We start from the raw sequence: 17,444 nt of genomic DNA on the forward strand, positions 1-17,444 counted from the left end.
CAAAACCATAGAGATATAAGGTAGCTCTTAAAGTGATAAATATCCCCTGAATCAAGTTTTATAGTAGTTGCTTTTTCATCCCCTCTCTTTCCCACCCACCCTTCAAATGGGGAAGCCATCAAGAAAAAGAAAAAAGTGTTTTCATCCAGGCCTAAATCTTAACTCACTATTCTGCAATGCCTGGATCTGCATATAAGGAAACAGAAATCCAATGGGTGGATCAGAGCAAATTATGGGCTAAGGCGAGTGAGGTAATACCTTTTTCTGGCCCAACTTCTATTGATTAGAGACACAAGCTTTCGAGCAGACACATAGCTCTTCTTCTGGTCTTATGGGCCAGGAATACTTCTGGACTCTAGCCACACATTTTACTCAGGCAAGGCTCCCACAGAATTTTATGGGAGCTTTGCCTGAGTAAAGGGTGTGGCTAGGACCCTAATGCTGCATAACTAAGCATTATTTCAGTATTACAGCAACCTAGATGCTCTGTTAAAACATTAGAGGGGTAGCCGTGTTAGTCTGAATCTGTAAAAAGCAACAGAGGGTCCTGTGGCACCTTTGAGACTAACAGAAGTATTGGGAGCATAAGCTTTCGTGGGTAAGAACCTCACTTCTTCAGATGCAAGTCCATTACTTGCATCTGAAGAAGTGAGGTTCTTACCCACGAAAGCTTATGCTCCCAATACTTCTGTTAGTCTCAAAGGTGCCACAGGACCCTCTGTTGCTTGTTAAAACATTAAATTTGCAAGAATCAAGGAAGAAGGTTTGAAAAAGCAAATAAAAAAAAAAAATCAAATAAAATCCCCGTACTGCAGAACTACTATCGAGGTTATTGAATTTTTGTCTGAAATATATTTCTTCATAGACTAGCTAATGAATAATCTGTTTTACATAAATCCTACCATATTTTATAAAAAAGTATCTGGAAAAAGAAGAAAGGAGGCGTATTAATTTAGATGGGATATATAGACCCAAAGTTTAAAGGAGTTAACAAGACCCTATTATTGTTTAAGCTTAAACAGAGCTAAACAAGGTTTGGGGTTTGGAATACAGAGAGCTTAGCTTGCTTAGTACCATGGCAAACACACCATTAAACATTACTTTAACCTTTTATCAAAAAAATACAGAAAAGGGAAAAAAAAACAGTTAAAGCATTTGAAATGTCAAGTACTCCATAAGGCTTTCATCTTAACATTTTTGTTTGTTTGTTTTTTTAAAAGTGAAGCAAGTTTTTAGAAACGCCCCCCCTTGTCTGACAGGTTTTTAGAGGATACTAAAAATGGTAAAAATAAAAATAAAAATTCGGGGGGGGGGGGGGGGGGGGGAAGAGGGAAGAGAAGAAATTAGTAGATCAGCTGGAGCTGTCATTGCTGGTGGTGTTAGAGTTGAATTTTGTTTTTTAGAAGACAAACAAGACAAACACCCACACAGAAAGGGGGAGAAGAAAAACAAAGATAGAAAACGCAGCTTCTGTCTCTGGTGCTGACTTTCACTTGCAACCTCACTACTGGAGAAACACAACACAGCACATAGTCTTATTAGCCATTCCGAGACCTGGAAATCTTGTACCAGCATTGGGCTATTTAGGGTATTACTTTCAGTTGCCTTTTCCTGGTCACAGACATATAGTAGTGTTGCAAAATATAGTCTTGCCCGGCTAAGCTGGACTATTATTAGAAAAAAGAAATAAGGTGGGGAAGGAAAAGGACACACTCAGATGGGTAATATAAATACAAAGTCTCACATCCCCAGAGGTGTTTGGGATTTTGCAGAGCTGGCAGAGGTGGAGATGTCAATTGGGTCCCTCTCTGGTCAGGACATCTCTTAGGATCAAGATGACAAATACTTGGGGTCCCAGGAGATGCTGGAAGTAGTGGCAGCCATAATGGTGAAGCTCACTCCAGTAGCCAATTTCCCCCCCAAAAATCTCTCTTTAAGGAACTCAAAAGAGAATGATGGGTGAAATAGCTAATCCTTTTATTATTTGGTTTACAAATTAGGCCTAGTTTTTAACCAAACCAATTTTGTTTTACTGATTTTTGGTTTTACACTGTCTTGCTTACCAGGCAGAATTTTTACACAGTTCTTGAATTATATTAATCAGCCTTTTTATTTTGACTAATTTAATCTTTGCCTCTTTTGTACTTTTCCCCCATTAATAGTTGTGACCTTTTAGAAACTTTTACTGACTTTTTACAGTTGAACTGACAATTTCGGTAAATTCATAGGCCCAATTATTACAGAGGATTTCTCCAACAAACTCTGACACAAAGCAGAGTTAAGAACTCACACTGATCAGAGTACAAATCCATCGCAATTAGCCAACTGAGAACATGTCGTCTTTGTACAGCAGTTATCACTTCTGAGTCTCTTAATATAGCACCAGATTAACCCTTCTCACAGCTAAACCCACAGGATGGGAATAAGGAGACGGAGAGGATTCCTTTTCAGAGCTCGTCTTCAATCAGCAGGCTGGGTAGTGGGATGGGTAGGAAAGGACTGCCCCCCTTTGCAATGAGGCATTACAGCCTCAAACCCTGAGGATCCTAGGCCATCATCAGGAGGTCAGGAGCATTCATACAGAGACCCGTGGCTCTACACTGGCTCAGGGTCTCCCATGCGATCTCCCTTCTCCTGGGCTGCAGTGGTCCCAGGATTCCTTTTAAAGAGATCCATGCACAGAAAGGCCCTGCAGAAAAAAGTAACATAGCCCCAACCTGCATTACCTTACCCTAGAAAACCCTGCTGGAGGAAAGGGGACCATGCATCCCTGTGGCCTATCACTACTCAACACAGGCTTAACCCATGCTTGTCCTATTCGCTGCCCTGGTGCAGTTTTGATCTCCAGGGAGAGCCCTCCATGCAGGGGGATAGAGATACTCCTGTTGTAATGGCTAAATCCCTTCTACATCTTCTGTGACAGGAGCAAGTTCGAGAAATCTTGGGCGATATCGTATCCCCAAACTTAGTTTTATCCCTCAAAATGAATTTTGCCAGTTTATGAGATGCCTCATATTAAAATGCAATTTGTATTCCCCTGAACAGAAGGCAAAAAGAGGACGAGACCTTTCTCCATCTTTTTCCCAGTCCTGTGACTTAACTGCTCTGTATCACAAAGTTGTCTTCTGTTGTGTGGGAGTAAAGATAGTTAAGCCCCATACAATGCAAGTTAAACAGATCTAACCAAAACAATTTCTCAACCCATCATAAAAAATTGGCAATTTCATGTTCTTAACAATATTGGAGAAATAAGTATTTTAAGATCCATTCGGCCTTTAAAACTTCTTAGTTCATCTCTTTTTCTCTCACCAAGACTGATTAACTTCAGAATTTAAGAATCGTCACTCACCTTCCACACTATCAGAACAGGAGGTACCAATGCCTGTGTCCCCGCTGTCAGAAGCTATACTGTGTCTTCTGATATGGTTACTTCGGCTGCTCGATGGAATGGTTGAGGCCTGCCACAGTGATTCAGTACCAGATAACCATCCCGTGGAGGAGTAATCTGGGCCTACAGAGAAGGAAGTCAGAAGTCTGTCATTCCAGATACAGACCAGTGAAGTCAACAGTGACTATCTGGTTATGAATAAAGTTACAATCAGGGCTCTGTGTACTCTTTGGCAAGGTTGGCCTAAATGCTTCTGTAGCAACAGTTACTGTGGCAGTCCAAAGTAGCAGACTAGAAATTCCCCAACCATTTCAGGTAAACATAAAAATACACTCCTTTTACTGATTTAAATTTGAACATGAACAAAACAACAAAACTGCACTGATTGTAGCAAGATATTTAAAATTACTGTATGTTGCCTGTCTTAAATTCACTCATCAACACGCCACAGAACTGTGTTGCACTGAGGAAGCCATAGGAGGAGAAAATGGAAGCTGGGTAGAAGGTGGTAGAAGCTTTTGGTACTTGAATGCAAGGAAGATACAGTAGTTTAAAGCAGCGTAATTATCTTACAACTTGAATGTTTTGCTAAAAATGAAATCAGCATTGGAACACTTAACACTGACATCTAACTGGTCAACATTAGGTTTCAAAGTTTAAAAAGACACAGAGATAAATGGGGCAGCTCACATCTCTCAAAACTACACCTCTACCCCAATAGAACGCTGCCCTCGGGAGCCAAAAAAAAAAAAAAAAAAAAAAAAAAAAATCTTACCGCGTTATAGGTGAAACCGCATTATATTGAACTTGCTTTGATCTGGCGGAGCACACAGCCCCGCCCCCCGGAGCGCTGCTTTTCCGTGTTATATCCGAATTTGTGTTATATCGGGGTAGAGGTGTATCATTTCCAAGCTGGCTACAGGCTCAGAAAAATATCACTGCACTGGTTATACTCCGTTTACATTTGGAAGGTTTCTTTCACAATCATAGGATCTAAGATTTCCTTTTTTAAAGAAACAAAGACTGGATTCTAAAGCACAGTCCTGCAGAATTATGAAACATAGATTATACAGAGTACGTGACCATGCTTACAATTAATCCCCAGAGTATACATTTTATCAGGATGATCAAATGCATACCTGGTATGCTAACCAGAGGTCCATCCGAAAGCAACTTTCAATAACCAACATAGTCTAGTTAAGCATATTTTCAAGGAGAATATTGACAACCAGATTTGTACGTCTAATCAGAAGTCAGACATTAAAAACTGAGAAGTGGTCTTGTTATATGCTTATCTAGCAGTTAACTACACATCACACTTTCAATAGCAAGTGATCCTCAAAGGTTAGTCTCACATTCAGTAACCATTCTCACATGCAACACACAGGTATTTTCAGGTCATTTAACAATTTTTGAGTTCATTATAACACCCCAAAGTACATAGTTATCTGACTGTGCAATAGCTGTTCATGGAGACGAGAATGCAGCTAACGAACGGATAGTTTTTGACAGGACTTGAAAAATATACCCATCTAACAAGCCTACTAGCCATGGCGAAAATACATATACCACCATGCCTCTAAAATGCCCTACCTCCTGCAATTTAAGGCATGGCTCTCAACCTTCCAGACTACTGCACCCCTTTCAGTAATCTGATTTGTTTTGCGTACCACCCCCCAAACTACTTGTATATTTTTATGTCTGATTTTGTAAGCAAGTGTCACAGTACACTATTACTGAAAAAATTGCTTACGGTCTCATTTTGGCCATATAATTATAAAATAAATCAACTGGAATATAAATATTGTACAGTACTTACATTTCAGTGTATAGTATATAGAGCAGTATAAACAAGTCGTCTGCATGAAATTTTAGTTTGTACTGACTTCGCTAGTGCTTTTTATGTAGCTGTTATAAAACAAGGCAAATATCAAGATAAGTTGATGCACCCCCTGGAAGACCTCTGTGTACCCCTAGGGGTTTGCGTACCCGTGGTTGAGAATTAGTGATTTTATGAATATGACACCTGGATACCATTTCCTGGATACAGTAGTTAATTGTAATACTGTCAACTATTTAATACAATTTTCAGAATTGTAACTTAACATCTCTCTCTTGTTTTTGTTACACTGCCTGTCCCTTCCTGGTTACCTCCCATTTTTCCATCTTAATAAAAGATAATTGTGTATCTTTTTCCTATGTTATTGTCAGAGTCTGTCATTTCCCTCTCTTTCTCCATAGTGTTCTAGTACCCTCTTCCTTTACATTTTCGGTCTTTCCCCCCAAACTCACTCAAACACTTCTGCCGCCCAAACCACTACATATCCTGTCCCCCAGCCAGCCACAAAACATCCTCACTGCAGTGATTGGGAGAATTACTATTATATCCTTCCTTCAGCCTCATTTACAGCAATTCACTACACTGCCCATATCTCTTGCCGCTCATGACTATTCCAAGCAAAAGAAGAAAGTTGGCCTAAGGCAGACGTCAGTCAGTAATGTCTTTGACTTACTTAGCTTGAGAGATAATTAACATCCTGTTAAAGATTTGCATTTTATTTCCTCTTTTAATAAAGGAGAAGTACAGAAAAGAGATACAAATACCAAAAAAGTAATACAAAGTTTCTTGTCGATATTGCAGCCTTTAACACACAAAAACATATGCACTGAGGAAAAATCCCAGTCATAAACTAAGTACACACAACCTTTATGCCCACTGCAAAGCTTATACAAGAAGCAATCTTTACATTCAAAGGTCATCTAGATTAGAAAGATGATGATGTTTTTAAATGTGTTCACATTTTAAAACCACTACTAACACCACCACCTAATTTCCTGCTCTGGACATGCCCAGTGATTGCAATTGCAGTTGCCTACTTGCGGGAAACACAAGATGGAGGGAAGAAAGTTTCTTTTTTCTTTACATACCATGGCAGGGGCCAGGTACAGTCTCGCCACCAAAGAATGCAGCACATCTAAATGATGTAATTCCAGGTGTCTAAGCTTTTAGATGGGCCATAAACAAGGCCCTACATTTTTGTTTACATTATCTGGGAATTTATCAACGTTTCCATTTCAAAATTTTTAAATGGATGAAAATCGGTGCAAAAAATGATCACCCCCTGTTTTCTGGGTAAATATTGGGGTTGATAGAGGGGGACAGGATGACAGAAAAAAAGCAATAAATAGAAAATGTAAGTGTACTGAAAGTAAAAAAGTTTAATGATGTAGTTTATTGCATGAACTGTACATTAACAAAACGTACATATATGCACGCAAGTGTGTGGGTATATACATTTTCTACTATTGTCTTGCTTTCACAGACATCCTTGCATTTACATTTAGACTAACCGATTATTAACAAACACAGCTACCTAAGGTAATGGATTGGATTTTCTTAATCAGTATTTTCATAAGAACAGCCATACTGGGTCAGACCAAAGGTCCATCTAGCCCAGTATCCTGTCTTCCAACAGTGGCCAATGCCAGGTGCCCCAGAGGGAATGAACAGAACAGGTAATCAAGTGATCAATCCCATCGCCCATTCCTAGCTTATGGCAAACAGAGGCTAGGGACACCATCCTTGCCCATCCTGGCTAATAGCCATTGATGGACTTATCCTTTATGAATTTATCTAGTTCTTTTTTGAACGCTATTAAAGTCTTGGTCTTCACAACATCTTCTGGCAAAGAGTTCCACAGATTGATTGTGCATTGTGTAAAGAAATACTTCCTTTTGTTTGTTTTAAACCTACTGCCCATTAATTTCACCTGGTGACCCCTAGTTCTTGTGTTATAAGAAGGAGTAAATAACACTTCCTTATTTATGTTCTCCACACCGGTCATGATTTCATAGCCCTCTATCATTTTACTGCTTCATCGTCTCTTTTCCAAGCTGAAAAGTCCCAATCTTATTAATCTCTCCTCATACGGAAACTGTCCGTACTCCTGATTATTTTTGTTGCCCTTTTCTGAACCTTTTCCAATTCCAATATATCTTTTTTGACATGGGGCGACCACATCTGCATGCAGTATTCAAAATGTGGGCCTACCATGGATTTATATAGAGGCATTCTGACATTTTCTGTGTTACTATCTATCCCTTTCTTAATGATTCCTGACATTCTTTTAGCATTTTTGACTGCCGCTGCACATTGAGTGGATGTTTTCAGAGAACTATCCACAATGACTCCAAGATCTCTCTCGAGTGGTAACAACTAATTTAGACCCCATCGTTTTATATGTGTAGTTGGGATTGTTTTCCAATGTGCATTACTTGGCATTTATCAACACTGAATTTCATCTGTCATTTTGTTGTACAGTCACCCAGTTTTGAGAGACCCCTTTGTAACTCTTCACAGTCTGCTTTGGACTTCACTATCTTGAGTAGTTTTGTATCATCTGCAAATTCTGCTACCTCACTGTTTACCCCTTTTTCCAGATCATTTATGAATATGTTGAATAATAGTGGTCCCAGTACAGACCCCTGGGGGACACCACTACTTACCTCTCTCCATTCTGATAACTGACCATTTATTCCCTATCTTTTAACCAGTTACCAATCCATGAGAGAACCTTCCCTCTTATCCCATGACAGCTTACTTTGCTTAAGAGCCTTTGGTGAGGGACCCTGTCAAAGGCTTTTGGAAAATCTAAGTACACTATATCCACTGGAACTCCCTTGTCCACATGCCTGTTGACCCCCCTCAAAGAATTCTAGTAGATTGTGAAGGGAAATCATGCATTGTCAAAAACCATGTTGACTCTTCTCCAACAAATTATGTTCATCTATGTGTCTGACAATTCTGTTCTTTACTATAATTTCAACCAGTTTGCCCAGTACTGAAGTCAGGCTTACCAGCCTGTAACTGCCAGGATCACCTCTGGGTCCCTTTTTAAAAATTGGTGCCACATTAGCTATCCTCCAGTCATTTGGTACAGAAGCTGATTTAAATGACAGGTTACAAACCACAGTTAGTAGCTCTGCAATTTCACATTTGAGTTCTTTCAAAACTCTTGGGTGAATACCATCTGGTCCTGGTGACATATTACTGTTTAAATTTAATCAATTTGTTCCAAAACCTTTTCTAATGACACCTCAATATGTGACAGTTCCTCAGATATGTCACTTAAAAAGAAAGGGTCAGGTTTGGGAATCTCCCTCACAACCTCAGCCATGAAGACCAATGCAAAGAATTCATTTAGTTTCTCCGCAGTGGCCTTATTGTCTTTGCCCAGGTCTACACTAACCCCCTAATTCGAACTAAGGTACGCAACTTCAGCTACGTGAATAACGTAGCTGAAGTTCGAAGTACCTTAGTTCGAACTTACCTCGGTCCACACGCGGCAGGCAGGCTTCCCCGTCGACTCCGCGGTACTCCTCTCGTCTAGCTGGAGTACCGCAGTCGACGGCGAGCACTTCCGGGTTCGACTTATCGCGTCCAGACAAGACGCGATAAGTCGAACCCAGAAGTTCGATCGCTCGCCGCCGAACTACCGGGTAAGTGTAGACCTACCCTAAGAGTACTCCTTTAGCATCTCGATTGTCTAGTGGCCCCACTGGTTGTTTAGCAGGCTTCTGCTTTCTGCATACATAAAGAATTTTTTGCTATTATCTTTTGAGTCTTTGGCTAGCTGTTCTTCAAATTCTTTTTTGGCCTTCCTAATTATATCTTTACACTTCACATGCCAGAGTTTATGCTCTTTTCTATTAGGATTTAGCTTCCACTTTTAAAAGAATGCCTTTTTGGCTCTGACTGCTTCTTTTACTTTGTTACAGTAGCACTTTTTTGGTTTTCTTAAATGTATACCCCAAATTAAAAAAAACATAGTAAGTTGAGCCTCTATTATGGAATCTTTAAAAAGATTCCATGAAGCTTCCAGGGATTTCACTTTTGGCACTGTACCTTTTAATTTCTGTTTCACTAACCTCCTCATTTTTGTGTAGTCCCCCTTTCTGAAATTAAATGCTACCATGGTGGGCTGCTGTGGTGTTTTCCCCACCACAGGGATGTTTAAATTTAATTATATTATGGTCACTAATGTATTTGAGTGATCCAAAATTGGGGGGCGGGGGGAGATAAAAAAAGAAAAATCAATATAAACCAAAACAACAGTTTTTGTAAAACTCAGGCTTTAATTTTTTGGTAAAAATCAGTAAAAACTGAAAACAAAAGGACCTTAGCCATGAAAAAATGAAAATTCTTATTTTATCTTACAGTCCCATTAGTGCATTTTGCAGATGAAAACCATTATGCCGAGTAACTATTGTACATATGTGGTAGCTTTTCATATTTAATTTACTCCATTGGCATAAATTGTTCAAAAAAAAAAAAAAAAAAAAAAAAAAAAAAAAGCAGAATGCAATAAGACACTCTACTTTATTTAATTGAGTCCCTAGAAAAAATTTGTCTCAAGAACTGAAAGTTAAATTGTAAAACTTTAGAATTGGGGCTTTTTACACTTCAAACTAAGGCAGTTAAGAAAGCAAAAAACAGAAAGCAAAATCACTCACCCCACCCACACCTTGCAGGCTGAATTAATTCAGTTCATTATTTAAAATTCATTAGCTTGGAGTATTTAAAAGAAAATTGCATGACAATCACCACATACACTTTCTCATATCCCCCAACTCTTCTTCAACACTACTTTGTGAATTTGTGATATATGTAAAAGTGAGTGACCAATGTAACTGAGCCAAGCTTAACATGGGCAGATGATATGCAAGCTTCCCCACACTGCTCTGCCAATGCACCTGTCTTACCCTGCTGTTCTTATCTTAAACCAGCCAATCAGCATAGAATGCCAAACTTGCCTAATTGGGGGAGGAGAGTGAGACACACACAACGCCAGCAAGTATCACACCAGTTAGAAATTAATGCAATATTTTACAGTTTGACCAGTTTTATCTCTTGTGAAGATGATCTGATTTACAAATAAGTGTTCTAAAAATCTGTTCCAAAAATATTAGAATTATGGTCAGATTAGACAGCAATTCCTTCCAATGAGCAAAATAAACAAACACTCCCAGAATATGTCTGGAATAGGCTTAGTTTATCAAGAGCTGTTAATTATTGCTCTTTAAGGCTGGACAGTTAAAATAAATGAAAGATAAGATGTTGTCTTACCACCATGAGTGTTTATATAGAATATAAAAATAATTTTAAAATATAAAAGTGTATGCAGAGCCAGAAGTGGACTAATATTTATTGAGACAGATTATCTCAACATTCATTGAGTTTTTTTGTATAAAATTTGACATTTCTACAGAAAATGTCACATAGAGAGAGTGTTCAGATACCGGTGACAGATAGCTAGCCAGCTAGCTAGCTTTTGGGCTGCATCAGCCCTTTATTTTAGCAGCAGGTGTAGATTTTAATATAATTGTGCATAAATTTATGCATTTATATAACAGAATAACCTTCACAAGAAGGGTTTTAGAATCCCAGTTTAGTGAGTTTGATAAAAAGGTGCTTTTACACTAAGAACAATAAAGGAGTTAAATGAACTTAGATGCTAAACTATAAGCAACAGCTAAAGTCTTCCACCCTTGTTATGAAATTGGTAAGATATTGAAATTGGTAAATTATATTGTAACTACAGAATACCAGATTTTCTGTCCTTGACACTGCTTTTGACACAGCAATTTCAAAATTGCGACCAGAAATGAGTCAGCATGGACAGCCAACATTACTTTTAACATTCTTTGTCAGTTTAAGGAATCTTGCTATGTTGAAATTAAACATGACCATACCTAATCACTGTCATAGTCAGTCTTTCTTTAAAAATTCATTTGCTTTATAAATTGGACTGTAAATACAATAGCTGGAGTGACTTTCCATTTGAATACTCCTATGGAGGAACAATGAATGGTTACAAAGAAAGGAAGATTACTTACCATATGGCAATTGGAATTCAAGATTTGTGATCCTTATGGGTATTCACTGTGGGTGCACATGTGCTCCGTGAGCCCGGAACCAGAAACGCTTCAAGAGCAGCATCCATTGATCTGTGCCTCCTCCTTCTCCCAATAGAGGGCACAAGGGGCAGTGCAGACCAACTGTCAATCACATCTCCAGTCCCTACTCTACCATGAATCCAAAGAGGACCCAAGCAAAGGGGAAGGAAGGAGGATCATGAACATCCACAGGCACTACATATCTTGAAGAATTCCAGTTACTAGGAAAGGTACACAACCTTCCTTTCTTCTTCATTCCTTGGGTGACTCCCAAGCAGTTCTCATTGAGGAGGAGGAGGGTGCGAGGAAGCACTCTGTACTACACAGCAGAGGATACCTGAGCCGAAGGAAGCGTCTGAAGCTGAAGTTTGAACCGGAGCATAATGCTTGGCGAAGGTGTGTAAAGAACCCCAAGTAGCTGCTCAAAGATATAGCTTCTCCCTTCATTCTTTCAGCGATAGTGACAAATAATCTCAGAGACTTCGTAAAGGGTCTTGTCTGGCACAAACAGAAGGCCAAGGCCCTGCGTACATCCAGAGAATCAAATTTGATTTCTTCAGTGTTAAGCTGGGGCCTTGGGCAGAACACTGGGAAGCGAACAGTCCGGTTACAGTGAAGTTCAGAAGGCACCTTAGGGATTAATTCGGGATGCAGTCTCAAAGAGACTTTGTCTCTAGGAAAGCCTGCATCTAGAGGGTTTGCCCCAACCTGCCTATCCTCCTAGGTAAGTCATAACCTTAAGGAAGGCCACCTTCCGAGAGAGGTGTAGGTGGGAACAGGAAGCCAAACAATAGCCTCAGGAGTGCCGAGGGGACAAGTTTCAGATACGGATCAGTTTAGAAACTGGAGGGCATCTCCTCATGATGTCCTTCCAGAGCTTCATAGTCATGGGATGGGTAAAGACTGAGCAGCCCTCAACAGGGAGATGGAACCCATCAATAGCTGCCAAGAGTATCTTACAGAACTGATTGAAGACTTTGGGTCTGTCTGAAAGAAGATATTCCAGGATGAATGGGATTTCTCAATGTCTCGGAAGGTAAGCGGTGCTGCTGACACCAGGAGAACTGCTTGCATTTGGCTGTACAGCATTTCCATGTAGAGGGTTTTCTGCTGCTGTTAAAAATAGACTGAATGTCCTGGGAGCAGGTTCTTTCTATGCTCATTGTCTATCCAAAAAACACTATGCAGTAGAATTTGTTACAAATCTTTCTGCTCCTCCATAGAAAGAGAAACCATATAAAATGAAGCCTGGATGGATGATGCAGCTGGTTTGGAGCGCAAGTGACCAAGTTGGGACGGCAATGTGAGATTAGCTAAATATCTTAACTACTCATTTCCAGCTTTACTGATGTTTCAGGTTCTAGAAACTATTTGCATGTGGATTTTTGTTTGTTTTAGAAAAGATTGCTGCTTCTTTGGTTCTCGCACAACGAGGTAGTGGAATCAGCATTCAAACAACTTTTCTTTAAGTAAGATTTGTTTGGGAATGTCCACTTTTTCACCATAATATTTATGTTATATGTACAGAGTTGCTGTTTCCAGTTTTTGCTGACAATACTATCAATACCATCAAGCAGCCAATACTGGACTAAAACTGGCCTGTGCAGTTTAAAACGTTCGTAATAGCAGAGCTTCCAACATGCACAATTTCTGAGGACTGAAGGTTAAGAACTCCACTTCAGACAAGGCAAGCAGGAAATAAGCTCCCTTTCTGCACGCCTTCAGAAAGGTACTGGCAGGTATCTCCTAGCCTACAGGCCTTAGATGGTCAGCAACCGTGGAGAAGCCCCTCCTACATATATGTATAGTCTGCAGGCTGGGAGCTCCCCTCCTACATGTCTTCTAAGGTGACAGGATTTCAGCAGAGAAGTTCTTATCTTGTTCCTAAGGAGATGTGCAGAAGTAGAGCTCATTCAACAAGAGCGGTCATAGAAATTAACAGATTACATGTGCAAGTTAAGAAAATATACAAAAAGAAATACAATAAGACTTGTGTCCTTCTATGTATACTTCAGAACAGGTATGCATAACTTTTCAGGTGTGAGAAATGTCTGTAAAAACACTATTCTTCATAGATCAACAGATGAATATTATTCTAAAGCCAAAAAAAGTTAGCATATCAGTAAAACTGTGTTCCAAGCAACTTACAATTTGCCTCAAAACTGATAAAATATTGTTTATTCTTCTACTCCTCTCAAATTAAACGGGGTTGAAAATTATTAGGGAAGCACTACTTCACTTCCAACTATGGAAACAAGGTACATTTCTGCACAACACTAAATCCCAATTTGCTGAGAAGCAATGGCAGATCCATATAGTATATTAATGCAATTTTATAAACAATCCATCTCAGGATTCCGGTGGGATCCCACACCGCAAGAGAGAAGCTCTTGTGGTTTACTATGGCACCAGAAACCCTCCATTCCGTAAATTGTTTTCTTATAACTCATTAACAGCCACCTATTATGATTTATAGACCTGGTCAAACTCACAATGCAATGAGTGGCAAAACTTCCATTAACTTCAGCACAATCAGGCCCAAAATGTCTTAAACATACCAAAATATGACCTTGTAAAATAACAAAAAGGATAGATGTATTAGCCATAATAGAATCAAACCCTGCAGGTTGATAAGAGTCCTCAATTCCTATAGATCTCAACTGAATTTGAAAGTGCTGATCATCTTGCAGGATAAAGGAATTTGGTTATAAGCTTCTTCATGCAAGGACTGTGTCTTTTAATGTGTTGTACAGCACCAATCACACAGAGCGCACAAACATGTATTGATATGCAACAGCTGTAGAAATCAGAGCAGTGAAATAAGCTATTACTTCAATTAATGAAAACTCTGACTTTTATGACTTTGTACCCATGAGGTCTCTCACATTCACAAGAGAGACAATTGATTTACACCATCCCATGCACATTCTATAATGGCTTTAAAAGGAATGAACACAAGATTTTTTTTCTGAGAAACCACATCTCTAATCAGAAGTGTACACAAAACAGAGAGGAGTGGAGGAACATTTTGTTGACAGTTTTAATAAGATCCTTGGCCAAATCATGCCCCCTCCCTTATGCTATGCATGGAGAGGTCCTCTATGCACAGATTTCCCCTCGCCCATGCAGAAGGGTAGACTTAGAGGCCTCTGCAACACTATTCCATCCTTGGACAGTCCAGGGTCCACTTCAGGGGGTAGGAGATGTACTCGAAGCCACCGTCATCCCCACCCACTCTGCAGAAGCTAGCACAGCTCTAGGCTGTAATAGCCTTTCCAAGGATGTCCCTGATGGCCACCATATACAAGGAGGAGCCCACCGTCATTCAGCTCCTAAAAGAGAAAACTGGGGGAAGGGAGAGCCTGCTAGGATCTGAAGTTGCTATGGAAGTACAGGGTCTACATGCAGATGGCCCTGACCTCCCCTGGATCTCTGGTCATACTCCAGGTTAGGGAGTGACTTCTCATCTCACTGCCAGCAACAGGGAGATATGGGGAAATCTTTGCAAAGAAAGAGTCTATGAAATCTCTGCAAAGTCCCCTCCTGAAGCTTTGTGTGTGGAAGGGACAATTTAGTCCCTCCTTTTCACTGCATTTTCTGTCTTACTTTTCTTTACAGTTTTTGTTCCCCCCTTTTACGATTCTCTCTCTCTCACACACACACTATTGATCTTTGCACCATTAGCAGCAGACAAGCATTATAGATTTATATATGAAGAGCTAAACAGAATTCTTCTACATTAAGTCACCATCGGGCAAGAGGGAAATTGACTAAAAGTCACATGGATTACTTAGATTACCTCTGTGGTTAGCATCATTAATAAAGCACTACTGAGCCACAGTGTTACTTTGGCTGCTGTATTCTGTCTGCTTCCGAAGGTTTTTCTATGCTTATGATGGACAAATGATCAGGAAGCATGGGAGGTGTGATTTACGCATGTCAGGTGACCAGCAATGCATGGCAAAGTCCCTATGTTCATGCACTCTGGAAAAGGCATTAGGGCAGGCTTCAAGCAATAAACATTCAGCAATGGTAACTACATTTTCATCTTGTGTTATTTCAACACATTTATTTTATTTAACAAGGCTTCTGCAGTTCTTCAATTAGGAACTAATTTTTTTTTTAATCTCCTTCCTCTGAAAGATCAGGGATGGCCATGGCTGGAGATGGGACACTAGAGGAGAAAGGCCAGGTTCATGAGATGCTACTGAACAGTTTCTCTGTCATAGAATCATAGAATATCAGGGTTGGAAGGGACCTCAAGAGGTCATCTAGTCCAACCCCCTGCTCAAAGCAGGACCAATTCCCAACTAAATCATCCCAGCCAGGGCTTTGTCAAGCCGGGCCTTAAAAACCTCCAAGGAAGGAGACTCCACCACCTCCCTAGGTAACCCATTCCAGTGTTTCACCACCCTCCTAGTGAAATAGTTTTTCCTAATATCCAACATGGACCTCCCCCACTGCAACTTGAGACCATTGCTCCTTGTTCTGTCATCTGCACCACTGAGAACAGCCGAGCTCCATCCTCTTTGGAACCCCCCTTCAGGTAGTTGAAGGCTGCTATCAAATCCCCTCTCATTCTTCTCTTCTGGAGACTAAACAATCCCAGTTCCCTCAGCCTCTCCTCATAAGTCATGTGCTCCAGACCCCTAATCATTTTTGTTGCCCTCCCCTGGACTCTTTCCAATTTTTCCACATCCTTCTTGTAGTGTGGGCCCAAAACTGGACACAGTATTCCAGATGAGGCCTCACCAATGTCGAATAAAGGGGAACGATCACGTTCCTCGATCTGCTGGCAATGCCCCTACTTATACAGCCCAAAATGCCGTTAGCCTTCTTGGCAACAAGAGCACACTGTTGACTCATATCCAGCTTCTCGTCCACTGTGACCCCTAGGTCCTTTTCTGCAGAACTGCTACCTAGCCATTCGGTCCCTAGTCTGTAGCAGTGCATGGAATGCTTCCGTCCTAAGTGCAGGACTCTGCACTTGTCCTTGTTGAACCTCATCAGGTTTTTTTTGGCCCAATCCTCTAATTTGTCTAGGTCCCTCTGTATCCAATCCCTACCCTCTAGTGTATCTACCACGCCTCCTAGTTTAGTGTCATCTGCAAACTTGCTGAGAGTGCAGTCCACACCATCCTCCAGATCATTAATAAAGATATTAAACAAAACCGGCCCCAGGACCGACCCTTGGGGCACTCCGCTTGAAACCGGCTGCCAACTAGACATGGAGCCATTGATCACTACCCGTTGAGCCCGACGATCTAGCCAGCTTTCTATCCACCTTACAGTCCATTCATCCAGCCCATACTTCTTTAACTTGGCGGCAAGAATACTGTGGGAGACCGTATCAAAAGCTTTGCTAAAGTCAAGGAATAACACATCCACTGCTTTCCCCTCATCCACAGAGCCAGTTATCTCATCATAGAAGGCAATTAGTTTAGTCAGGCACAACTTCCCCTTCGTGAATCCATGCAATAAGGATTCTTTAAAATACAGCCAGCTCTCCTGGACCCCTTTGCCCTTCATGTTATTCTCCCAGGGGATCCTGCCCATCTGTTCCCTGAGGGAGTCAAAGTCTGCTTTTCTGAAGTCCAGGGTCCGTATTCTGTCTGCTGCTCTCCTTTCTTCCTTGTGTCAGGATCCTGAACTCGACCATCTCATGGTCACTGCCTCCCAGGTTCCCATCCACTTTTGCTTCCCCTACTAATTCTTCCCTGTTTGTGAGCAGCAGGTCAAGAAAAGCTCTGCCCCTAGTTGGTTCCTCCAGCACTTGAACCAGGAAATTGTCCCCTACGCTTTCCAAAAACTTCCTGGATTGTCTGTGCACTGCTGTATTGCTCTCCCAGCAGATATCAGGGTGATTAAAGTCTCCCATGAGAACCAGGGCATGCGATCTAGCAACTTCTGCTAGTTGCCAGAAGAAAGCCTCGTCCACCTCATCCCCCTGGTCTGGTGGTCTATAGCAGACTCCAACCACGACATCACCCTTGTTGCTCATACTTCTCAACTTTATCCAGAGACTCTCAGGTTTTTCTGCAGTTTCCTACAGTTCCCTGCCTGCCCTGGCCCCATGCCACTCCCGGAAGCAGCTGGCACC

The 17,444-nt window shown here is 40.8% G+C and overlaps 1 protein-coding gene across 4 annotated transcripts in view; it reads right to left on the reverse strand.

Moving 5' to 3' along the window:
* CEP85L (centrosomal protein 85 like) overlaps nucleotides 1–17,444 on the reverse strand; it is a 193,651-nt gene that overhangs the window by 163,500 nt on the left and 12,707 nt on the right. For 3 of the 4 annotated variants that reach the window (XM_008175924.4, XM_042847658.2, XM_008175922.4), the window contains exon 2: nucleotides 3,350–3,511. The exons of the other annotated variant lie outside the window; for it this stretch is intronic. In XM_008175924.4, the coding sequence (XP_008174146.3) occupies nucleotides 3,350–3,511 (162 nt within the window). The remainder of the gene's footprint in view (nucleotides 1–3,349; nucleotides 3,512–17,444) is intronic. 4 annotated transcript variants of the gene reach the window in all.

This window comes from Chrysemys picta, chromosome 3 (assembly GCF_011386835.1).
Source record: "Chrysemys picta bellii isolate R12L10 chromosome 3, ASM1138683v2, whole genome shotgun sequence".
Lineage (NCBI taxonomy): Eukaryota > Metazoa > Chordata > Testudines > Emydidae > Chrysemys > Chrysemys picta.